The sequence below is a fragment of the Mchenga conophoros genome, linkage group LG16, assembly GCF_057382185.1.
Source record: "Mchenga conophoros isolate Kocher_MC1m ecotype Shallow Benthic linkage group LG16, M_conophoros_male_GT1.1, whole genome shotgun sequence".
Taxonomy (NCBI): domain Eukaryota; kingdom Metazoa; phylum Chordata; class Actinopteri; order Cichliformes; family Cichlidae; genus Mchenga; species Mchenga conophoros.
Genome location: NC_140541.1, coordinates 33,971,341 through 33,996,150, shown reverse-complemented (window position 1 = coordinate 33,996,150; position 24,810 = coordinate 33,971,341). Strand labels below are relative to the sequence as shown.

At 40.3% G+C, this 24,810-nt stretch overlaps 1 protein-coding gene across 10 annotated transcripts in view; it reads left to right on the top strand.

Moving 5' to 3' along the window:
• slc4a3 (solute carrier family 4 member 3) overlaps positions 1-24,810 on the top strand; it is an 84,841-nt gene that overhangs the window by 48,123 nt on the left and 11,908 nt on the right. For 9 of the 10 annotated variants that reach the window (XM_085249770.1, XM_085249768.1, XM_085249772.1 and 6 more), the window contains 14 exons: positions 9,978-10,123; positions 12,202-12,382; positions 12,600-12,735; positions 16,875-17,058; positions 17,830-17,932; positions 18,108-18,292; positions 18,493-18,712; positions 19,521-19,736; positions 19,828-19,976; positions 20,076-20,270; positions 20,359-20,541; positions 22,115-22,204; positions 22,319-22,485; positions 22,601-22,854. In XM_085249770.1, the coding sequence (XP_085105896.1) occupies positions 9,978-10,123; positions 12,202-12,382; positions 12,600-12,735; positions 16,875-17,058; positions 17,830-17,932; positions 18,108-18,292; positions 18,493-18,712; positions 19,521-19,736; positions 19,828-19,976; positions 20,076-20,270; positions 20,359-20,541; positions 22,115-22,204; positions 22,319-22,485; positions 22,601-22,854 (2,409 nt within the window). Of the gene's footprint in view, positions 1-4,601; positions 5,249-9,977; positions 10,124-12,201; positions 12,383-12,599; positions 12,736-16,874; positions 17,059-17,829; positions 17,933-18,107; positions 18,293-18,492; positions 18,713-19,520; positions 19,737-19,827; positions 19,977-20,075; positions 20,271-20,358; positions 20,542-22,114; positions 22,205-22,318; positions 22,486-22,600; positions 22,855-24,810 lie in introns of those variants that run through there. The other variant, XM_085249774.1, reaches the window with a different exon arrangement.

Here is a 24,810-nt window from a genome sequence, read left to right as displayed (position 1 = left end):
GAACATCCCACACATCCGGTCTCATGAAACCAGCCCACACAGCCCCACGTATGCACTGTTAAAAATAAGCCTTCCAAAACAGAGGGTGGAGGATGGAGGAAGGAGGAATATAATATCGACTCATAATTTTTGCAAATGTAGGCTGTTCCTGTAATAAAGTCTTTGTATTTATTCAGTTATATGTCACTATGCTTTACATATATTGTATCCTTAACAGCAGTTGGCTTCATATTGTAATTTGTAGCACAGTTATGGAAGTAGACATGAGCTACACTTATTTTTGCACTCCATACTTCATTTTGTCACGATTAGTCTTAACTCATTCACTGCCAGCCATTGGCAGTGAATGAGTTAAACCCATTGACTCATACACTGCAATTGACGGCTATAGACGTCAATGGCAGTGAATGAGTTAATTGTGGGAGACTTTTTTTTTTTTTACCACATGTTGCACAAAGCATCACTTTAGGAAGTGAAGGTCCATGCTTAAATGCTCAGAATTAACAGAAAGAATTTGTAAGTGATAATAAAAAAATAAATGCTAAAAGAGGATTTTTTTTTTTTTTTTAAGCAAAAGCTTGTATGGCCACAGAAATACTCTCTCTCCGAGCATCAGGGGGCTTTAATTAACAGAAGCCTGTAGTCGATTCCCCTTCAACGCCGACCCTGCCCCTGGCTTTTCCTGCTTTCCCAGAGCAGAGCAATAATTGACTGTTTAGGGCCCCTCTAGAAACAGAAAAACAGGGCATTGGATTTGTAGGGAGTGATGCTTAGAACATGGAATGGCCATGTATATCATTAGTGTCTGCTCCCCTGTTACACTTTGGTAATTTGCCCTTCAAGTACACAGACAGGTCTTAATCCGTGATGTGATTGGGACAAGTTTGCAACAAGTCACTTATTAAACCACGTGTAGATGGTGTAGAGTGAACACCTCAGCAGGTCATTCATAAAACACACAGTTTTTTGGATGCAGACACAGTCGGTTTATTTCAACAATGACATGAGCAGCACAAATAAACAGGTACTCTGATAAGAGTATGTAATCTAATATAAAAAAGGACTGAAAAAGGACCATGAAAATCTTTTTTTTTTTTTTTTTTTTTTTTTCTTTCTCTTTTTTTCTCCTTTTTTTTCTCTCTCTTTTCTTTTTCTGTTTTCTTTCTTTCTTTTTTTTTTCTCTTTCTTCTTTCTTTTCTTTTCTTTTTTTGGCTATCAAAAAGGCATTTAGTTTAGCCTAACTGAAAATATCATATAATATTATATGTATGGAATACTAAAAGGTGTCTGTTGTTTGTGTGTCGATATATACAATTGTTGTTAAGTTGGGCACAATCCAAAATAAGAAACAAAGAAGTTTAATAGCTTAATGAACAGATTATCAGGGGTACATGTTACACCACTGTGGCTTGACACTGATTGGTGCAGATAAACCCTTTTAAAGCTTGTTTAAAAAGTTCTGGCTGAAAGCGCACAGTTCAGGGTGCGGATGGAAGAAGTTTGACTGCCCAGAAATCCTGTTAATAAGCCTGAAGATGATGGCTGAGATTAGTAGATATGGATGTAGACCATGAAATAATTTAAAGTAATTACTTTAATACAGAACTGATAAAACAAATCAGCTGTTGGAGATTTTTCAATGTTTTAAAATGTTTTGTGTGTGAGTGATGTTTAGGGGGGGTTTGTTTGTTTGAGTTTTTTTTACAGTAATTGGCAAGATTAGGTGTTATGTCAAATTGCATATGTCTGTAATAAAACCTCTCAGCTTTTGATTATTTTTCTAGTATTGTACAGATGTGAGTGGCTAATAGAGGCCAGATGTGGGTTTTCATTGGCTCTAATTCTGACTGAAGCAAATGTCTGAAGCAGATTTAAAACAAAAGGTCTTTTTGAAATAGTCTGGCATGACACCATGCAAATTTCATCACAAGTTTCAGATTTCTGCTTGCTCAGCAGATTCCTTGATGTGCTTTGATTGTCTCTTGTAGCTTCCGATGTTGCTTGTTTGCTATTGACTAGATTGAGTTTGGTGTTTAGTACGGAGCCCCGCAGGGGACATGGGAGGAAAAAAAAATTAAGACGGACTTTTGCGAGATCTCGCAAAACAAACTCGGGATCTCGCAAAAGTTTTGCTACCCAATTGGTTATTTCCCTATTTTTTTCATCCATCAAAGCTCACATATTGATTTTGCATTTATTCTTTTCCTCTTTCCCTCCTTCTCCATCTCTTTACTTCACCTCTTATTATTTTATGTCATGGTGTGTCCTTCACTCGTTCTTTCCCCAACCCTCCCTACATCTGTTTGTGCTTCATGTCTTATGACCATCATGTTGTGGTTATCCTCATGTGACTAATTTTACTCCCAATGTGATTACGTATTCCTCTCCTGTGTGTGTGTTGCATGAATGGGTGATGAAAATCTGATAGCTCAGGTAGAGTGTGGGATTTATCAAGACAAGAATTGTTTTATTATAAACAAGTCTGCCTTATAACCCTGAAATCTGGTTAACAGATGAAGGGACATATAGAAGAAGAAGAACAAAACTTTATTTACTGTCAGATCAAATTGCATACTAACATCCTAATAACTAAGTTAATGCTGATGTGCCACATGCATTAATGAGGGCACGGCTTACATTTTTCCCTGCATGCTGTGAGAAACTGCAGGTATTTATTAAAGTCAAAGGAAAGAATCAGACTCACAGGAACCTGTGAGGAACAACAATTATTCTATCATGTTTCAGTTGTATTTTGATATTTCAATATGTCACTTAGATACACAAAATACACAAAAGTTAATGTTTGATGATGGCGAGCTGTGTGTGTGCAGATTGGTAAGTAAAGGCACACCGAGGTTTTTCTCTTTGTATTATGGACCGAACTCTGCAAATAGACCATATGGCCTGTATTAGACTACTGTGCTAATTGTTACATTGATGGCAGATGTAGTGTTACTTGAAAATAAAAGTATTAAGGGCCAAAATTATGAGGGGCTTCACTCTTAAAATTCAGGGTGAGGACTTGGTGAAGAGCTACGAGAGAGCCAGAGCTTTGGCACCATGCTCACAGCTTTGAGCGAGCCACCCGCACCAATTACACGCTCATTCTGCTATCAACTCCCCCCTGGCATTCCAAATAAATTAACACTCCTAGCAGCAGCTATCACCGGCATTCTAGGCTCAGTGGAGTTAGAGCTTAGAGTTGGAGGGTTTTTTTTGGTTGTTTTTTGGTGTTAAATGGTGGCCTAACAGCAGTAAGATGCACACTGTAATCCTTAGTACCTGTGATTAATTAAATAACTAATTAATTTAATAGTACAAAAGTTTTGTGTTAGCATAGACCAACAGAAAATCTGGCCAAACACTAGTTGTGTTGACAGCTGTAAGGTAATAAAATCAACTTGAGGTATTCTTGACAGTATTCAACAGGATTCAAAAAGATACTTCTCAACCAAAATGGGAATATGACCTCAGTAATGTTAGTCTGCCTCTTTAAATATCATTATTTAAAGCTTAAAATATCACAATCTGTGCTTCCGATGTTTAAAAGCAATGTGACACTCTTTGACGTTAATATTCAGGTTGGGACGTTTATGGGCCAGCTGTTAAATATGGTGATTAATTAAATAATACTGGGACTTAAACTCCAAGATGAGGTAGAGGAAAAAGGGGGCATAAAAAAAGGAAGAGTATAATTGCAAATGACAAGCCTGTGGTTGCTGGCATTCGTCAGATCAGTGTTTTTTGCAGCAGCACATCATACAAAGTTCGAAGTGCTGCTGTTGGTCTTGTGAGACAGCAAAAATGGATTCTCTAATGGAAAAACAAGGTATGCTTGATGGAAATGTTACAGTGCGAAGTTCACCCACTAGACTCAGATTATTGTGCAAAGCATCGTTTGGTTTTAAAGAGAATTCGCAGTTTTGATCAGACAGATCCAATCTAGCAAAAAACCCGTGCATACACACAACACACTCATGCAGGCATTCGTATAAATGCAGAGTGAGTCACAAACCCAATGGACATGGTGAATGTCCTGTTCAGCTCACATTGGTGCACCTGGTTTGGCCAATGAGACCAGGGCATCTGGGGGGGATGCAATGGTTTCCATGGAGATGCAGGGACAGGAAAGGTGCAGCTTCCTCTAACAATTAACGCCGTTAAACAGTATATCCTCAACGCGGAGTGCAGAAGCGGGTATTCTGTTCTTCTCATCAGATAGGTTTAATTTCAGCTGGTGTATTGTTTGTTTCTCAGTATGTATTTCTGCATCTCTCTTTGTGCTGTGTATGTGTGCTTTTTCAGTTTAATTCAGTTTAGGTGGAGATCGCAACCTTTGGCCCTTCTATACATCACATGGTTTGAAAGTGATTGCGGTGCTATGGAAACAAAAGGCATCAACTCTTGATCTCTGATCCACTCTTTCATGCCTTGCCAGCAACCCCAATAATCAATAGCGTGTGGACATTGTTAGAAAAGGGTGGTGCCTCCATTCAGCTGACAGCTGATGGTCTGTTAAAGTAGACCATCCCTTATCAATAAGTGATTTTGGATTTGCAGCTAAAGTGGATGCCAAAATCTTTTATTTAGCTCTCTGATGGTGGATCTAGCAGAAGGTTGCTGCCTCGGGTGCTGCTCCAGCTTTGCATTTGGACTTAAGGCAAAAAAGTGTATTTTTGTGACACTGAGGATCTGCACATGTGACTAACTTATATTTTTGTAGTGAAAGGAATATTGAATATTTTGATTGACAATCACACAGATTCTTTTTTTGTTCCTCTTTGATGCATGCAACTTATTCTTCAAAAGTTGCTACTGTGACCACCAGCTGTTTTTTCTCTCTCGAGAGTCGGTTAGCTTGGACTTGGGTGCTATTGCACAACCAACGCAAAGAGGCAGTTGCATCCAGACTCTTCAGGTCAGTAGACCAGTGAGAGCAACGGCATTCAAGAGTTGGATGAGCAGGGTGTCCCCTTGGAGAGAGGTGGATAGGAGGAGGTACCGACCGTGGAGATGACAGACATTGAGGGACAGGAGAACCAAGGAACCAAGAAGCACCATGGACCAGAACGACGTTGCAGCACCCAGAAAGGCTTTGGAACCTCAAAGCAACACCAATTTGAACACCGCAGCTCATTTTCAATCGTGGATGGATTTGAGGATTTTGAAGAGTTTGTCTTGGATTTTGATGATTATGACTTGCTTGAGTCAATCCACAGCCAGCTGGGGTCACCCCTCGAGCCTATCCGTAAGTTGGCCGTATTTTCCATGGAGGTTCACCACTCCTGAGTAGGATTTCATCTGTTTAAATGATTGATATTTGACAGCAGTGACAGTTACGTCATGCTTCCGAAACACATCAGGGAATTCACATGGGCAAGCATTTTATTCTATTTTTACATGATTAATCAATGGAAGGGAGCTCACTTGTTTCCATTGATCGTTTAGCCTGCTGCTAGCTTCATTATTGGCAGTAGAGGCTCATTCATGGCCACACACTGAACAGTGTTGTCCACGGTATTGACTGAATTGACACAGTGCTCGACTGCTGCTGTTTCCTACTCTTCCATTGATCCAGTGGCACCTATTTGGCTTTGGGCTCATCCACAGCTAGAGCGGAAAGACATTTCATTGACAAACCATGAGTGGTTCTGCTTTTTTAATCCCTGTGTTGGCTTTGAAACATGGCGTATTAGTGCTGTCATGATGCTCCACCACATGGATGAGAAATTTTGGGATGAGCCTGAGTATAGGATATAAGTTAAAGTTAAAACCTTAATTAGAATAGAATAGAATAGAATTCAACTTTATTGTCATTGCACATGTCACAGGTATAAGGCAACGGATTGCAGTTTGCATCCATCCAGAAGTGCTTTAGCCATGATATAGATATATTATAATATATATTAGCACTAATATAGATATGTAAGTGTATTACAGAAATGGGTCTATTATGGTATGTTATAATGTACACGATATGAAGGTATGTTATAAATATGCTATAACTATAAGTATGTACAGGCTGTAGTGAGTACAAGCTATGAACAGGATATAAATATGAAAAACTATACAGAAATATTAGACATACAGCTATACAGAAATGGGAACTATGCAGGTTATAAACAGTTGTAGAATTAAAAATTATTGTATTATACAGAATGATTATTTACACAGAATTATACAGTAGTGCAGTTAAGATAAGTGAGATATGTGGATAATTTCTACAAAGGCTATATAAAGTGCTAGTGGTTGTGAGTGGTGGTTCAGTCCATGTTATTATTGTGTGTATGAAGGTACAGTTGTCCATTTTGTTTGTGTGTGTGTGTGTGTGTGTGTGTGTGTGTGTGTGTGTGTGTGTGTGTGTGTGTGTGTGTGTCTCCAGTCCATGTGTTAACGTGGGTCAGATGTCAGGAGGCAGAGTTCAGGAGTCTGACAGCTGTGGGGAAGAAGCTGTTCCGCTACCTGGTGGTCTTAGTCCGGAGGCTCCTGTAGCGCCTCCCAGAGGGCAGGAGGGTGAAGAGTCCATGTGATGGGCGACTGGGGTCTTTGATGATTTTCCCAGCCCTTTTCAGACACCGCTTCCTGTAGATGTCCTTTATGGCAGGAAGTGGTGCTCCGGCGATGCGCTGGGCAGTTTTCACGACCCTCTGCAACGCCTTCTGGTCCGAGGCAGAGCAGTTCCCGTACCAGACTGTTATACAGTTGGTCAGGATGCTCTCGATGGTGCAGTGATAGAAGTTCACTAGGATGTCTGAGGACAGGTGGTTCTTCCTCAGAGTCCTCAAGAAGAGGAGGCGCTGGTGAGCCTTCTTGACCAGCTTGGAGCAGTTGGTCGTCCAGATGAGATCCTTGGAGATGTGGACTCCCAGGAACTTGAAGCTGCTCACACGCTCCACAGCCGTCCCCTTAATGTAGATGGGTGGATGTGGGTCAGCATTCCTCCTGTAGTCCATGATGAGCTCCTTGGTCTTCTCAGTGTTAAGCAGCAGGTTGTTTGTGTCGCACCACTCAGCGAGACGATCCACCTCCTCCCTGTAGGCGGCCTCATCGTTGTAACTGATGAGGCCAATCACCATTGTGTCATCTGCAAACTTAATGATGGTGTTGGAACCATTGGTAGGTCTGCAGTCGTGGGTGAAGAGGGAGTAGAGGAAAGGGCTCATCACACAGCCTTGTGGTACACCGGTGTTCATTGTGATTGTAGATGAGCAGTGGTTATCCAGCCGGACATGTTGGGGGCGGTTAGGTTATAATGTGCATTTTTGGACTTGTTTTTTACCTTTCCCGGGGCAGATGAAAGCATTGGGGTTTATTTTTGGAGGTCTTAAAATACATTTAGTTCTTTATTACCTGTTTTAGCAGATGTGTCAAATTATGATTCCAACCAAAGTGATTCCTTTACCTTTAAACATCTTGATGGCAATAAGGTTTTTCAACACAAACCATGATGTTTTTTTTGCCATCACCAGTGTGTGAATGTGTGTGTGAATGGGTGGATGACTGGATATGTAAAGCACTTTGGGGTCCTTAGGGACTAGTAAAGCGCTATATAAATACAGACCATTTACCATTTTTAACCAAAGGCCAGTATTTTCATGTGACATTAAATGACAATGAAAATGTACAGTGAGAGAAAGCGAAATTTTAGCGCTGCCATCATGAGTCTTAGCATTTTGAGCACTGCAACTCAGTACATTGTTGCTAGCGTACAGTAGTTTTATTTATGTTATTTATTTGTATTATTTTATACACACATTCATCGTGTTAAAGAGCGTATTTCACAACATCTTAACTACTGCCTGTGGGTTTGTATAACTGGAGTGGTGCCACTATAGGCTGGATTGACATGAAGTAAAATTTAAAATATGTCATTTGAAATGTTGCATGTTGGCATTTTATTTTAAAAAATCTTTCTGCCTGTTTTAGAATGTGTCATTAGAAGTTAGTATCATTAGAAGGCATAGCACACATTTTCACTGATTATGCATAAGATACCCACTTTTATCTATTTTTAATTGCATAAAAACCTAGATGACCTCTAATTTCCTGCTTCTAAATTCAAATAAAACTGAGGTTATTGTACTCGGCCCTTAAAATCTCAGAGATACAGTGTCTAACTTGATGCATACTCTGGATGGCATTACCTTGGCCTCCAGTGACACTGTAAGGAATCTTGGAGTCATTTTTGACCAGGATATGTCCTTGAGTGTGTATATCAAATAAATATGTAGGACTGCTTTTTTTCCATTTGTGCATTATCTCTAAAATTACAAACATCCTTTCCCAGAGTGATGCTGAAAAAACTAGTACATGCATTCATTAATTGTAGGCTGGACTACTGTTTTTCACTATTATCAGGATGTCCTAAAAACTCCCTCAAAAGCCTTCATTTGATCCAAAACTCTGCAGGAAGACTGCTGAACGGGACCAAGAAAGACAAAATATATTTCGTCCATACTGGCTTCTCTTCATTGGCTCCCTGTTCAATCTAGAATTGAATTTAAACTTGTAAAATAATCATTCCGCCTTTTATCTTAAAGACTTCATACCCCCCATTAGAGCACTTTGCTCTCAGACTGCTGGTTCACTTGTGGTTTCTGGGGTATTTAAAACTAGAGTGGCCCGTTTTCTGTTGTACAAGCTTCTAGTTTGGTTTCAGAGAAAGACTCTGCTTTTAAGATTAGACTTTAAATTTTCATTTAGAAGAAAGTGATGTACTTAGAGCTGTGACACATGACCCTGAGTCCCCTTTAGTCATGCAGTAATAAGCCTAGGCTGCTGGGGGCTTCCCATGATTAGTGTTTCTTCTTACTCACCTTTATTTTTTTTTAAGCCACCCCAGGAGGTTAAAAGGAGTTTTCTTCGCAAATGTAAGGTTACAGGCCTTGATACTTCCAAAGATTTTTTTCTAAATGCTTGAAAGTTCATCAGACATTTACAAAATATCTGGACAATTGTTGCTCTAGTGTGTTGGATTATACCCTACTATGGTTCAGGTATCATTGGGCATCTAAGTCATGGTTTCTCTGCGAGTTTGGAGAAAGTCTGACATGGGTTCAACGAGTTCAAGAAGATGGATAGAATGTCCTTTTCACCTACACTGGAATGCCCTTTCTTTGCCCTGCCCTGTGGTGAGAAAAAAACAGCTCATCCAGATCAGCTGAGGCAGTTCAAACAAGGCCAACCTTCAGAGGTTTTTGCCTGGGAGACTTTACAAAATAAAATGTAGCTTAACTTCATTTTCATTTCCATTCTCTCTGTTTCCCCAAGGAAGGCATGACGCAGCAGGATGGAACACTAACAGCAGTTTGTGCACACACAAACACTTGGCCTCCAACTGCTCAGGGAGAAAAATTAAAAAAGACAGTGTTTACTCAGGAAGAAATTATTTTCATGCACTGGCCGCTCTGGCTGGTCGGCAGCAGTACAGTCCACCATTACTTTGGCATACACAAACCAGATCCACCAACCTGTTTCTCTTTAGTTTTGTAATGAATTGTAAATAGGTTATGATAATCAGAACTTGAAATAATTTCTCTCTAAACATATTTCCACATATGTGGAAAAGCTATGCTAGCTTTAGATTTCCATTCCCTTTATTCAAATTTAGGGACCACCCAATCTTCCCCCTCTGTTGAATGGAGAGTCGTTGCCAAGGCTGCCTCATCCAAAATTCAATAACATGTGATTGGCAGGTCGAGGAAATTGAATTTGAATATAGTTTTTATGAACTGACAAATGTTTGTGCGTAAAACCTCCTCTTCTGTAATAATTTCCTGTTCCACACAATACTGTGTAGTCTGTGCCTTATGTTATTGGACGTTCCAGTATGGAGCACATTTTATAATTAAACACACACTTAAAAAAGCATTTCAGCCTACCTCTTACTAAATGTACATATTCGGGTTGTTTACTAATAATCCAGACATCATGACTTAGCACTTCTGACCTCTTACATTCTGATTCGACAACACTAGGTCACAGATTTGAGGATAACCCTGGGGTGCGTCGGCACCTGGTGAAGAAGTCGTCCCGATGTCACATGAGCCGAACCAGCAACAGTTCTACGCCGCTGTCCAGCCTGAAGAAGAAGAAGAGGGCTTCGGAAAAGAAAACTCACGAGGTTTGCAGCGCGGTGACAGCCACGTTTTGTTTTGCTTACTTTTTTAATCACATGCAGTAGCATAGCTGGTGTTCTTTTCACTGTGTTATAGTTTTTGTTTTTTGTGCGTCAGCATGACAAAATGTGGTCCTGGAGACATATACTGTTGCAGGGACACAGTCAGATGTGAGTACTTTTGCACATGTGCTGGGGCTCACAGCCTCCTGATAGTTGTTTCTATGACTGTGAGTCTTCGATTTTATTATGATAGCATCATAAAGAAACTTCTTTGGTTCATGAGTGAACTTTCTTTAAATAGCTTGCTTTGTTAAGAATTCTACCCTTAAACAGTGTTAAATAATATTGTGTTGGCACAGTGGCAGAGATAAACAGTGACAACAACTGAGATTGTTACTGACATTTTTACTGTGTAATAAAGGTGCTGCAGGGAAAATATCTTGTCCTTTAACTAATAAGTGATCCAAAGGCTGCTAGCAAGTTACAAAAGGAGACACTGTACAATGGCTTTACCTTTTTTGCCTCATATCAGATCGTACCTTAAATTCCGAATTAGTCCCCTCAGCCACAAAAGAATCCGGGTCACGGCACCAAGTATTAAATCCAGTTCTTGTGTATTCTCTTAACGGCAAAGAAAGACACGGCTCAAAGTGGTCTATTTATATACTTCCTCTACACGTCACGCACACTTTAAGTTTCAATCAAACACTACTTAGTTTCACTTTCTGCCTGCAGCTCATATTCTCTGCAAAAGCATGCAGTTTCCTGTCAGTACGTTTTGGCACAGACTGTACTCAGAGTTGGGCCTCTCTTATACATAAAACAATATAATCAGCAAATAAGTGCTAAGAATATATATTAAATACATGACACCACTAACATCTCCCTGCTGCTCTCCAAAAGTGATTATAAGAGATGGATGTAGCTTCTGTGGCTGAAATTATCATTTAATATGCAAGTGCCTTTAACCCGCATTGTTTTTAATTTCCAGCAGGGGGCATCTCCTCTAGCTACATAATGAAACTAATTTCCATAGAAGTCTATGGGAGAACAGCCCTTGTCTCGTGACCTGTGACTGAAGTAAACACCTTCCTCACGAGTTCATGGTTTCAAGTCTTGCTGATTATAACATGATGTTCTTTTTGTAAATAATGGTCTTCATTACAGTCAAAAAAGAAATTAAATCGAGGTATATTCAGTTAACAAGTTGCTATCATTTAAATGTCTCTTGTGTTCCAGTTTCTCGGTCAGACTGGTTCCTTTTTGAAAAAGCTGGTGCTTCTAGAATGACCTTTGCTAAGCAATAAGTTGTGTCACGATGGCTTTATCCATTTACAGTCTGTGTTTGAAAAAAGGTTGATGAAAGGATTGAGAAATAACCAACATGCAGATATAAACTGTAGACAGACAAACCAAAACTAAAAGCTTGAAAAGGCGAAAATAGATCAGCAATGCTCAGGGGAATTGCAAAGTGGGGGATAATTTTGTGTATGCTTTTCCCCTTTCTCACACACAATCCTAGTTAGTATTAGTATAAGTATTGAGCAGTAGAGCTTTAATTACAGGTCCCAAGTGTAGTCTTACTGTAGCTTAAGCACAAAGTGCATATTTGTTTCTTCTGAGTTTGACAGTCAAAAACAAAAATTGTGTTGCTCTGAGGAAAAAAGTCATTCTTTTTAAAAATGTAACAGATTGTCCCTCTAGACCACTTTATTCTTCATAGTTCTGTCCAAAGACAGCGAGTGCATGATGCACACAGCCTTTCTCTTAGCTGGTTGAGTGTGCTGTGTGCGCTGTCTTCAATCATTATTTTATTCTTTCTCCGTGTATGTTTTGGTAAACAAACTGTATTGAAGATAGGAACTTGGAAAAGAAGTTGGGGGGATTTTCACAGCTTTAAATGCGTTCCAAGGAACTTGATCATGGATTATAAACAACGTGATAGACATGTTTTTTCCCCACTGAGTTACACCCTCATAACACAGTTGTCAAACATATTCCAAAAGTAATCTTAGACAGGTACGTGTAACGGGTCAAGCGTGTGCTTTAGCGCTTATGTTTCTGCCCTGTTTTATCTCCAGTTGTTTGTGGAGCTGAACGAGCTGATTGTGGAGAAGGACCATGAAATGCGATGGAAGGAGCGCGCTCGCTGGATCAAGTTCGAGGAGGATGTGGACGATGAGACGGACCGCTGGGGAAAACCTCATGTGGCCTCGCTGTCCTTCCGCAGCTTGCTGGAGCTTCGCCGCACCATCACACATGGTAAAAAGCTCCTGTGTGTGTCCAGCAAGCATCACGTTATCAGTCATGCAGTTTATCGTATGTGCAGCTGAAATGAAATTCACAAACATAACTGTGATATGCAGAAAACCGCAAATTGTTTCCTGCTTTGTTTCAAGCTTGCTTAAAACTGTTTCTTCCCCTTAAGACTGAATAAAGTTGCAGCAGCGACTTGTTTGGGTTGGCCTTTCTTCTCTAGGTGCCATCCTATTGGACCTCGAACAGACCTCTCTGCCCGGCATCGCCCACCTGGTCGTGGAGACGATGATCATTTCCGATCAGATCAGAGCCGAGGATAGGCCCAACGTTCTTCGGGCCCTGCTTCTCAAACACAGGTCAGTAACCAGGCTGACACTAGCATTAGGCTGTGCCTGATTGAGTGCATCACCAATTCATAACATTATTTCCTGCGGTGGTAAACAGTGAAGAACCACAGTTCAAGGAGAAGATGTTTCAAGTTAATGGAAAAGAGATGAAAAATAAAAGCCGAGCAGAGCAGTGAATCAGAGAAATAAAAGTGATTGTTTTCCCCGATTGGTTTGCAGCAGTTTAATTATAAAGACTAGTTAAAATGCTAACACCACCTTCGATTTTTGTAACACAGGGTGTCATCCTGTGTGCTGCTGCTGCTTTATGTTTGTAGGCGTGTGTGCCAGTGTGTGCACTAGCTCTGACAGATAGAGAGCAGAAAAAAAGATGTGACTTGGTGTGTAAGTTTTTCCGAAAGTTCTCATTGTGTCAGGGGACACAGAAGAGCAAACCATTTAGCTTTCTTGAAATATTTGAAAGGAGTCTGGTTAAGGCTCTTTTTGACTTTGTGCCTGACCCTGAGTAAAGATCATATTAACATGTAACACACTCATGTTAAGAAAAGGTTGTTTAAGTGTTCTTTATGCGTTTGGATTTACAGTAGCTTAATGAGAATGTGCTTCCTTAACATGTTTATCTTTGGATCTTTGAGAAAAAAAGCTTCCTGTTTATCCCTTGACTTCTGTTTCATGAGATATTCCCTAAAATCAGTGAGATTTAGTTGGTTCTTTACCCATGTATTAACCAACCTGTCAATTTAGGGTACTGTGGATGCAGCTTTGTTTACATTCTGACCCTGGATTGTAGGTTTGGTCGTATGAAGAATTAGATCCAAGCCTTCCTGCTCATTAGTCATTATCCCACAGAGGAGAGAAAAAAAAATTCAACTCAGGGGAACTGAGCTGGGAATTTCCAAAAAGTGACATTTAACAAGACTTGGCTCATCAACTGCTGTACTTCCCCGGGTTGACTGAACTGCAAATGTCAAGACTGGGCTGTATCTGTACTGAGTGTTAAAGCCTGTGCTGTTAGACTTGGCGTTTGAGTCTTCGTTGTGTGGTCCTTCCTGGATGTTTGATCTTTGCCTTTGTTTAAGACCGTTGCTGATTCCTACGCACCGAGAGTGAAAAGGAGAGTGTAAAATTTATGTGTCCCCAAAATTCACTTTATAAATCCAGGCTTACTTTTTTCCTAAAAAACTATACGTGTTTTCATTTCAAATGTTTCCTGTTTCTTTCTAGCTGGCTCAGCTGTTATTTGAGCCGAGGAGTTTTCAGCGCTTTGCTTTTTTCTGCATTAGTAAGTCTAAGCCTGCCACTGCTGGATCGATGGTGTTGTTGGAAATTATTGGGTGTGATGCTGTTAAACCAGCGGAAGTGTATATGAGTAGATATGGGAAGGTGGTGGTAATCATAGGACACTAGAACGTGCTTTTCGTTGTCATAATCCGAATTCAAAAAAGTAATATTTAACTAGCTATTCACAAAACACGTGAGGATATAGTTACTTACATCCTGTACCCAAGTCAAACAAATAAAAGCATGGAACTGTGACTCCAGTGCTCCCTGATATTGCCACTCATTGATTTGCCCTGGCATTGACACGACAGCTAAACTGTGATACACGTGGCCAATCGAATAGCGCTCTATAACACAGCGAATTACATTTTACAGTTACATAACTAGAGACTGGAAACAAGTCAAGTAAATGTTGGCTAAATTACCAGAGGAAAGACGAGCCCTGCCTGTCAGAAGTACATACAATGTTGCCATCTTACTCACAAAGCCTCCAATTAATATTAATAGAAACAAATCTAAATCCTGTTCTGCAGCTTATGATATTTAACTCAAGAGCTCCTGTGACTTTTGCTTTTCTAAAATGATGCTTTTGTACTTAGGTGGAAGTAGTATAGAAAATAAGATAAGGAAGACAAGCGCATTCCAGAACAACTTTTGAACTTGGAGTGAGACAGTTTTGTCAACTGGTGTTGAATTTTCCCTCACGCCTGTTATTGTTATACTTTACAAGGAGCTCAGAATGTCCCTTTTTCTCCTGACTGCATAGAACCTCAGTCCTGCCAGGTTCCCCCCTTTTTTTTAAGGCAGAATGGTACAGCCTGGATTTGAAGAAGAAGAATCTCTCCTGGATAATGGTGTGGTGACCTTAGTTAGACCCATGGATTATAGCGAACATGGCAACATTTACAGTTCTTTTTTACATATTTTGCACACATGCTCACAAAGCGCCACAGCAGATGCACTCAGAAGAAGCAGGCCAGTGGACGTTCTTAGCAGCGGGCCTTCATGCATTCGTTCCACATTTCACTGCCTTTTCGCATAAATTCCCAGCATGTCACTGGCTGGTTCCACAGGGAAAAGAACACTCCGTCATTAGAGTCATCGCTAGGCTAAAAGATCAGATTTATGACGTGGAATAAAATCACACTGAAGTGCTGCTAGGATTTAGCTCATCGCTTACTCAGACCACTTTAAGGATCCTTTGGAAACGTTTTGTGTGCAATTGACTTCAGTGTCACACTTCGTTCTTTTGTCTTGGGGCGCTGTCTCTTCCAATTTGAGCGCAGTCTTATTGGACCATGTGGGCCTAATGAGTGAGGTGATGTCACCAGTGGACTGAACAGTGATGTAGTGAAACTTGGCCGGTTTGACATGCTTAAAAACTCGTCTTTAAGTGGGGTGAAATGTGCTTAACATCACACGCAAAGAAAGCAGAGAAAATAAGGGCTACAAAGGTCAGTCTCTGGCTCTTTTATTGATACCGTAATGCAAATATCACGTTAATGTGTCAACTCAGATTTTCCTGAAACCGCTTTCTGATTAGCTGCAAAGCGGTTTAATTTTGGAAGGATTTTGCTGATGACTTTTCTAAGATTTATGACCTCCACTGCAGCCGCATGAGGTAAAGATGGTCAACACATTAAATGAACAAAAGATGGATTAGGTGAATAAGAAGCACAGCTGTTTTGAGCATTTCTAGAATCCAGGTAATTCTGCAGCCCACTTAAAAATGATTAAGCTGTCCTTAGCATTAGGCAATTGAGCATGGATATTTTTGGCCTTGAAAACAGTAGTTATTAAATAATAGTAAAAGCAGCTGCACCTTCTGGAGGCTTTGAGTTAAGATTATATTTCTGATTCTTACCTTTGAAAAAGTGCTTGCAGAAGCACCCACTGGAATTTCAGGTCTTGTGAAAGTTCACGTAGGTATTTATTAATGTCATGGAAAAATGTTGACATTTACAAGACTGGACTTGCACCAAATTTGATTCAGACTATTTCCGTTGTTCTTATTCCCCTGAATGACCCTTATCATTTGGTATCACCAGTTCTTAGCTGTCTCCAGCTACGAGCAGGCTCGGGCAGTTAACACATTTCATTTTGGAGGTGCCGCCTCGTTGACAGAAGCGTGTTTCCGTTCTAAAGCAGCAACAAAAGTAAGCACAGTTGGGGGAGTTGTTGGTAGCATAATCCCATAACCTTCATCTCGAGTTCGACCACCTCCTTTTGAAGGTAACTTTCTTGGCCTTTCACTTTTACTCACTGACTTTTGTTTTCATTCACTGTCTGGTTAGATTTAGGCATTGAAATGTTACACCGGTAGTCTATTTTGTACCACCACAAGTACGAGTCTGCATAGGTTCAAGTGTTGGAGATAGGACCTGAAATCCCCATCTCAATGTCCAGCCTCCAGTTTCCTATCACTGTGCAGGCTTTTCCTTGCAGACAGTATAGGATGGCAGTTGCTGGCCATATCTATGGATGAGATAACAACTGCAACTGGCATTTCGAAATGAGAATGTATATAACAATTTGATAACTTTGATGATCTCTTAGCCCTTATTTGGCTCTCACATGAGATTGACTTTTGGGATTCAAATGAAATGAGTGGACGGGTATTGGTTGCTTATATCATCATTAGAATCTGCTCTCTTACTGTGACCCAAATCTCCTTCACAGCCTTGGTTGTGCTTTTGTGCGTTCTGCTAATTTGCAAAAGCCTCCATGTTAAGATGCTCATTGCTGTTTAATATTGTGATGTTAACTTTAATCACATTAACATTTTTTGCAGTTTAGTGACTATATTATATTGCAGGCATAGCTGGAAATTATACTTTGTATATATATATTTTTTTTTTTTTTTGCAGCCATCTAAGCGATCACAAAAATCGTTTTCATCGCCACCACTCATCCAGCAGTCTTCATGGCAGCTACAACCACAACCACGTCCACGACACCAACCAGCCATTGGTGTCCGAAGAGCACGATGAGCACCACGAACACAAAGGACCCGTGTATGATCCCAAACAAGACGTTTTTGTTAGCCTGTTTGTAAGTTTTCTCTTCTCTCTTTAATGTGTTACACATTGTCAGTGTCTCTGTAGTTAACGTCATTTACACAGCTCATTTGATTTTTAAGAGGCTCCTGACAGAGATCTGAGAAATATGGGGTCTCGGCGATGAAACAATGTGACGTCGTTGAAACAGTGCAGGCAGACAGCGCGTTAAATTGGCTCTACCAAAGCCAAAGTGAGTGATTAAGTAGCTCTGACAAGATCCCACCGGGGTAATTGGACACAGCTATCTAAGTGGACGGAGATTAAAGGGATGCTGAGCTGTCTTGTTTTAGTTTATGGTTTGCATTAAGTTCTAAGAAGCACACAGTGAGCACAGATTTTGAACGTGGTTACACAAAATTCCTGATGTGAGGCCCGTGGCTCTCACTTTGGCCTTTGAGACGCTTCTTAACAAGGTCAGAGGTCATGTAAGTAGTTCTTGAAGTCGGAGAACGCAGGCCTCCCTGCGCCACATGTGTTGAGTTAAGTTCTTAGTCAGCGTACAGGTGCTTCTGGTTAAAGCATCTTGATATATTAGCTGCGAAAACTTGTTCCTCCTCAGCTTAAAATGTTGGCAAATTTAAACCAGCTTATTAAAAAATATTTTTGAGGCATAAAAAATGGTTTGAAATGAGATGTGACTGTTGATACCTACGTTCCCACAAATGTAAGAATAATGTCACATTATTAGCGCAGTTCTTTGTTATATCACATCACCCTGGCTAGCCAGTAATGTGGGTAATCTTTGTACTGTTCTTCCTCCAAGAAATCTCTCCACCCTCTGCCGGAGACTCATCCAGCCACAGCCAGATCTATGAAACTTCTCGCCAAGATTCCCAAAGACGCTGAGGCGGTCATTGTTTTAGTTGGTAAGCTTTGGGACAGAGTTTTTCTTTTCAGTTTTTATAAACCACTGGGAGAATAATGCTAATTTCTTGATTTGGCTGTGCCTCACAAACTGCCACTCTCAATATTTTTCTTGTGAAGTACATCAAATCAGTAAGCAGGTTTTTTTTATTTCTTTATTTTGTCCTGTTCTGTAAGGTTGTGTTGAATTTCTGGAGCAGCCGGCTATGGCCTTTGTCAGGCTGAGCGAGGCAGTCCTTCTGGAGTCGGTGCTTGAGGTTCCCGTCCCTGTTCGATTTATTTTCGTCCTTCTCGGTCCCAGTCAGTCCAACGTGGACTATCATGAAATTGGACGTTCTTTCTCCACTCTCATGTCAGACAAGGTAGCCTCCAAATCTTATTCTAAGGCTCTAAGGTGTATAATTTTTTTTACTAATAATGATAATCTGCTAAACCAAAATAGTTTTGAATCCTATAATATCTTTCCAGTGATAGAAAGTGGGGGTTAAAATTGGACAAGTCACACAGATTTCTAATTATCCTGCTTTTTCTGTCACGGCCATCCACTTCTGTTCTGGATTAGAACTTCCATGAGGTTGCCTACTTTGCTGATGACAGACAAGACCTCCTGAATGGCATCAATGAATTCCTGGACTACAGCATCGTGATTCCACCGTCAGACGTGGAGGGAAAAGACCTCCTGAAGACAGTGGCTGACTTCCAGAAACAGATGCTGCGGAAGAGAAAGGAAAGAGAGCTCAAGAAGCACAGCTCCTTAATTGGAGTAGAGTCAGAAATCAAAGGTAAAAAATAATGTACTTGAATTGTTCCAGACAGCACTGGTTCAGAAAAGGCTGGAAAACTTCAGTGAACAATTAGACACCTGGACACTTGAGACTTGTGTATTAGGGCTCAAATCAACAGAAGAAATGTCTAATCTATTCTCATGTCTTTTCTCTTCTGTAAGTTCTGATGTTTTCATAGAATCTATTGTAAATAGAAAAAATATAAAATTCATTCACTACCTTGTTTTTTGGAGGAAGAAATTATTAGATTTAGAAGAGCAAATGAATCGTTAAGTTATCAGCCAAATGCTAAAAAGCTTTGTTAGCAAGGAATGTGCATAGGCTATATAGACAGAAACCAATACAAGCTAATTAACAACCAAATAAAATACTAGAATTTTGCTTACAAAAGCTGGACTTCTTGGATGGCCTTTTCCAAAAGCAACCGGCAGCATAAATATGGTCAAATGGTCCATATCAGTAACTAGCATCATAAACAGCTAGCATCAATCGCTACGTATTTTAGCACCCACTGGTCAGTCACAGAAGTAATGAACTAATATTTGCAAAAAAAAAAGCAGCAATAAAATTTAAGCATGGAAGATAAAGCACATAATTTACCCCCTGTACAGCTGTTATAAAGGAGACGTTTCTTTCTACTATAAAGTTGGACATTTTAAAATGAGGGTCAAAAAGAAATGACTCCCTTTTGGAGGTAACGTCAAGTGGCCAGTTGAAGAACTGCAGTGGTTTATTGTTTTTTACTCATGGATGGTCCGTGGATATTAGTTTGTTCATGCTGTGATGCCTGTATGAATGCCCACAGAGGTGAGTCCTGAGGAGGAGGAGGAGGGAGAACAGGAAGTGGATCCATTAAAGCGCTCAGGAATGCTGTTTGGAGGTTTGATCCACGACATCCGCAGGCGTTACCCGCAATATGTGAGCGACTTAAAAGACGCCCTGGACATGCAGTGCATTGCTGCTGTCATCTTCATCTATTTTGCCGCACTGTCACCCACTATTACCTTTGGAGGCCTCCTGGGTAATCAAAACTTACTTAAAATATATAGTCCATATTCTTTGATGTACTGCATCTAATTTGTCTATCTCTGTGTGGCTACTTCTACATACAGGAGAGAAAACAGAGGGCATGATGGGAGTGACTGAACTCATTGTTTCCACTGCAACTATCGGAGTTATATTCTCACTGCTTGCTGGACAACCCCTTCTCATCACTGGCTTCTCTGGACCCTTACTGGTGTTTGAAGAGGCCTTCTATAAGGTGACTTTTAACAAGACAATGACAACACAAAGCCTCCCTCTTCATATCATCCCATGTACTTTTTCTCTTGTCAGGTGATTAATCTGTCCTCTCACTCAGTTTTGTCAGGTCTACAACTTTGAGTACCTGACTGGTCGAGTGTGGATCGGCTTCTGGCTCATCTTCATCGTCCTGGTGATTGTGGCAGCAGAGGGTAGCTTCCTTGTCCGCTACATCTCACCTTTTACACAGGAGATTTTCGCTTTCCTCATCTCCCTCATCTTCATCTATGAGACTTTCTCTAAGCTCATCAAGGTAAGAATTTAAACAGTAATCAGTCCTGCAAATGCTAATAAAATCAGTCACATTGTATAGATTTACTCTTTCTTTTTTTTTCTTCCAGGTTTTTAAGGAACATCCACTGATGGCAGTGTATCCCACTGACGCCAGTGGGTCTCAAAATTTTGATGGTCCCATATACAACCAGCCTAACACTGCTCTTCTTTCTCTGGTGCTCATGATGGGCACTTTCTTTGTTGCATTCTTTCTCAGGAAGTTTCGAAACAGCCGGTTTTTAGGTGGCAAGGTAATAAACTTCCTTTAATCCTTTCAAACAAATCATATCATACTTCTCATGAGAATATAAATGGACTCTATAGAGCATTTTTTATTACATCTAGTCTAAGTCTAAAGTGAATGGACTTCTTTATGTTTAATGGAGACAAGGGTGAAACCACTGCGATACCTTGCCCTCACCCTATTATATGATCTATTAAGGTCAGCTGACACGTGTTGTGAGTGGGGGTTGAGGCGCTTGGGAAGAGATCTCAAGACTGCATTGTAGGTGGCTGACAGTTGGTGTCATAACCCACCGCATCTGTTTAATTACGGTTGTACACAGGGCACATAGATGGCTTCTTTTACTCTTCTGTCAAGCCCGCTTTGTTGTCGAAAGAGTGACCTTTACCCTTTAGGTGAGGGTGTACAGTATAGTGCTGCTCTGCACAGCATGCACAGTGTTGTTATCTTGTGTTTGGGAGCTTTTGTCCTTGAGATAAACCAGTATTTGTCTGAAGCTGCAGCTGGGTCTAAAGTACAATGCTCATGATAGGGTGAGGGAAGGTGTCACAGTGGTTTCAGCCGAAACCTCTGGTGATGTTAAGGACCCACACCTTTTTTCACACCGTGGCTCAGGTGAGGTCAGCAACCCTCACTAAGGTTTAAATACCTCTCTGAAACTCTCTTCCATTTGGTTTTAGAAGTGACGACACCTCTTGAATGAGAGGTGAAACATCTTCTTGAAATTTAAATTTCATTTACTTTCTAAATAAATACATATTTTACTGTATATTTTAGAAACAGTATTGTTTAAACTTCATCCTCTGTGGCTTTTCTGCATGCTGTTACCACTAAATATTGTGGAAAGGTGTCCAAACCTCAGCAGGGATGTGTGACATGCTGTGAAAGAACAAGGGCCATATATGAAACATTGCTCTTTAGCACTCCTAGTGGAGGAAAACGTCAGCGTTTATGTCAGAAGGTTGATTCTGTCCATCTAGACAGAAATGTTTTGTCACTCATACAAATGTATTCTTCATTCGCAGTTGAATGCATAATGACTGTTATGCAACTGTACCATTTATAAGTTTGGGAAAACCTGCAGTGAGCTAAGACTGAATAACTCACTTGTTCCAGATGAACATTTCTGGCATTTCTGTACCTGGATGACAGAGCATGTATCAAGACTTCACAGTTTATATTTGAAGGTAAACTGTAGCTTAAGATGAGACGAGGCAGGTAGGCTGTGTGATTTCAGATCGTAAATATCTTTGTCTCTGCACTGAAACGGTTATGTGCAGTTATTCAGTGATGCAAATACGTTTTTAAGCTTCTGTTTTACAGACAAACTACTGCTGGCTAGTCTTGATAGCTAAAGTGGTTTGTTTTGATGAAAAAAGAGCAGATCAGTCATATAATTTATACTCATTCATATGAAAAGCAATTCAAATCAGCATTTTTCCACTCAACAGGAGGTTGTTCCCTTCTGCATGACTTCTTTTTACATAATCTTTGACTTATGCTCAAGTGATGTTTCTCTTTATGAGATCTGGGATGTATTTTCACTTTTAATTTAATGTTTGGTTTCTTGATATCCCCAGGCCAGAAGGATTATCGGTGACTTTGGCATCCCGATCTCAATCTTAGTTTCAGTACTGGTGGATTACGCCATTACTGACACTTACACACAGGTAGCGTCACTGCTAATCACAGAAATCCTGCACAGCAAGTGCAGACATTTTTCAAAAGCTCTAACACATTTTTCTTTTCAGTATTAAAAACAGATTTTTTTTTCTCTCTTTTAGAAACTCAATGTGCCATCAGGTTTTTCTGTCACGTCTCCTGATAAGAGAGGTTGGTTTATCAGCCCCTTTGGTGACAAGAAGCCCTTCCCCACTTGGATGATGGGGGCGTCTGTTGTTCCTGCCCTGCTTGTGTTCATTCTTATTTTCATGGAAACTCAAATTACTTCGTACGTTCGCACGCCATGATTATATACAGTTGCAAAGAATTCTGTACATGTGCATGAAATATGTTCACTAAAATAAACATTTTATTGTTTTCGTCTTGTTCCTCCAACATCTTAGGTTGATAGTCAGTAAGAAGGAGCGTCGGCTGGTTAAAGGCTCCGGCTTCCATCTGGATCTCCTGCTCATTGTCATCCTGGGTGCCCTCTGCCCCCTTTTTGGCTTGCCGTGGCTCACGGCAGCCACTGTGCGCTCTGTCACTCATGTTAACGCGCTCACAGTGATGAGCAAGGCCACGGCTCCTGGAGAAAAGCCCATGATCCAGGAGGTGAAAGAGCAGAGGCTCACCGGACTTCTTGTGGCTGTGCTTGTTGGTAAGAGGAGAGGCAAGGATGGGAGTGGGGAGTACCAAATGATTATGCAGCACACCCCCTTCCTTTTTTGATCATAGCTTAGCAACTGTAGTTAGAAAGGCCTGACATCAAGCCTGTTGTTTTAGATATACATACATTGCATTTATGTATATTTATTTGCAGACTTTCTAAACAGATGGTTGTTTAGAATGTCTACAGCACTTTGACTGCGATTTCTTTAAAAAAAAAAAAAAAATGTGTATCATGCTCTGTTATGTAAGATTTCAAATATTCAATTAAGTCCATAAACTCATTAGGAAAAGGTCCTAATTGCTGAGGAGTTGGGGTATTTTCTCCCCACTGCAGGCCATTAAAAGGAATGCAGTTTTAAGGTGCTTTAACACAAGAATGGAGCCTCAAAGTCTGAAAGTGAAGCCAGTGGCCGAGTCAAATGAAAAGAACGTTTTTTAAGGAATCTGTGCAGTCCTGTGAAAAACAAATTAAACCATTACTTCTTTCGGAGGAGTTAAGAGGATAAGTAGTAGCCAGATGCTGCTAATCAAATGCACTTGACTAACTGATCTTTAGCAAGTTTGGACACTTCTATAAAAGCAGTATTCGTAGTTTTCTGGTCTGGAGCATTCGGATGTGTTACTACAATGCCACATTTTCCCCAGGAGTGGACGGACCAGCATATTCAGCCAGATCTCAGATTTTTCAGTGAACAGAGACACTGTTAGAAAACCCAAAAGCTCAGATTCTACAGGTCTCAATTCGCATGGTAAATATTAAAGTGCATGACAACACAATCAGAAAAACTGAACAAGTATTGCTTGTTTGGAAAGGGTTGCTAGGAGAAAGCCTCTTCTCTGTAAAAAGAAAGAACATAGTGTACTTAGCTTTGCAAAGTTTGCATCTGAACAAACCACAGGACTTCTGGAACAATGTGCTTTGGACATATGAGTGGAGTCATAATGTTTGGTAATAATGCACTGTGCCACTTGTGGCAAAAGCCAAACTAAAGGTTGGCTGAAATTGGGTCTTGCAACAGAACAATGATCCAAATTATAGCAGTAAATCAACAAAAGGAAAAGGAAAAGATTAAGGAAGGAGAACTGTGCATAAATTAATCCTCAAATAGTTGACCTGCTATACCTAATGAGCTACATCAACCCTAAAGTTCTTCTTAAGTCAGACAGAAAAAGATTACCTCAAGTTACTTAATGTTAAGATGGCTCTACAAGATACTGAATGGGGTGCACTTGGTCTTTCAGGGGTTTGCACAGAGTCTGTGAAAATGTCCATTTTCACATGATTGCATATACACTGTGTGGCTGCTGCCATAGTAAGTATAGCAACATTAATTCCAAAGTCAAAATAAACGCAATTATTTTGTCCAATTACAGAAAAACATATAAAGCCTGTTGTTTTTTAAGAGTTTGCCAACATTAACGCAGAAATTAACCTATTTAATTTAGTTAAAATTAATTGAAAAGGGGAGACAATGTAATCGGCTGGCAGAATTACACTTCTTATCATTCTATGTAAGGAAAGTGTAAGGATCAGAATTTACACCAGATCAATATTCAAGATGGAATAAAACACGAATCTGAACCAGTGGCTATTTCTAGGTAAATAAACGCGAGCTGGAAGAGTGGCAGCTCTGTAGCTCCTGCATGTCTAGACATTCATGAAGGTTGACTCAGCCCAACAACAGCTTAAAATGATTTTTCATTCTGTTTGTCTTCAAAATGAGCCGAGACAGTCGTTCTACAAGAAGAAAATTTTGTGAAAGTGAAAATGCACTGCCTGACATTGCAGCATTGTTTTTCATCCACTGACTCATTGCGTTTTGCCGACTGAAAGTCTTGTTTCAATTAAGGTAGGGTTCCCGAAGCAATCTTAAGTCTAGTTTGATCCAGTTTGGGTATGCAGGCGTGGTGAGTCATCATGATTGTTGAGCTTTTGTTTGAGTGA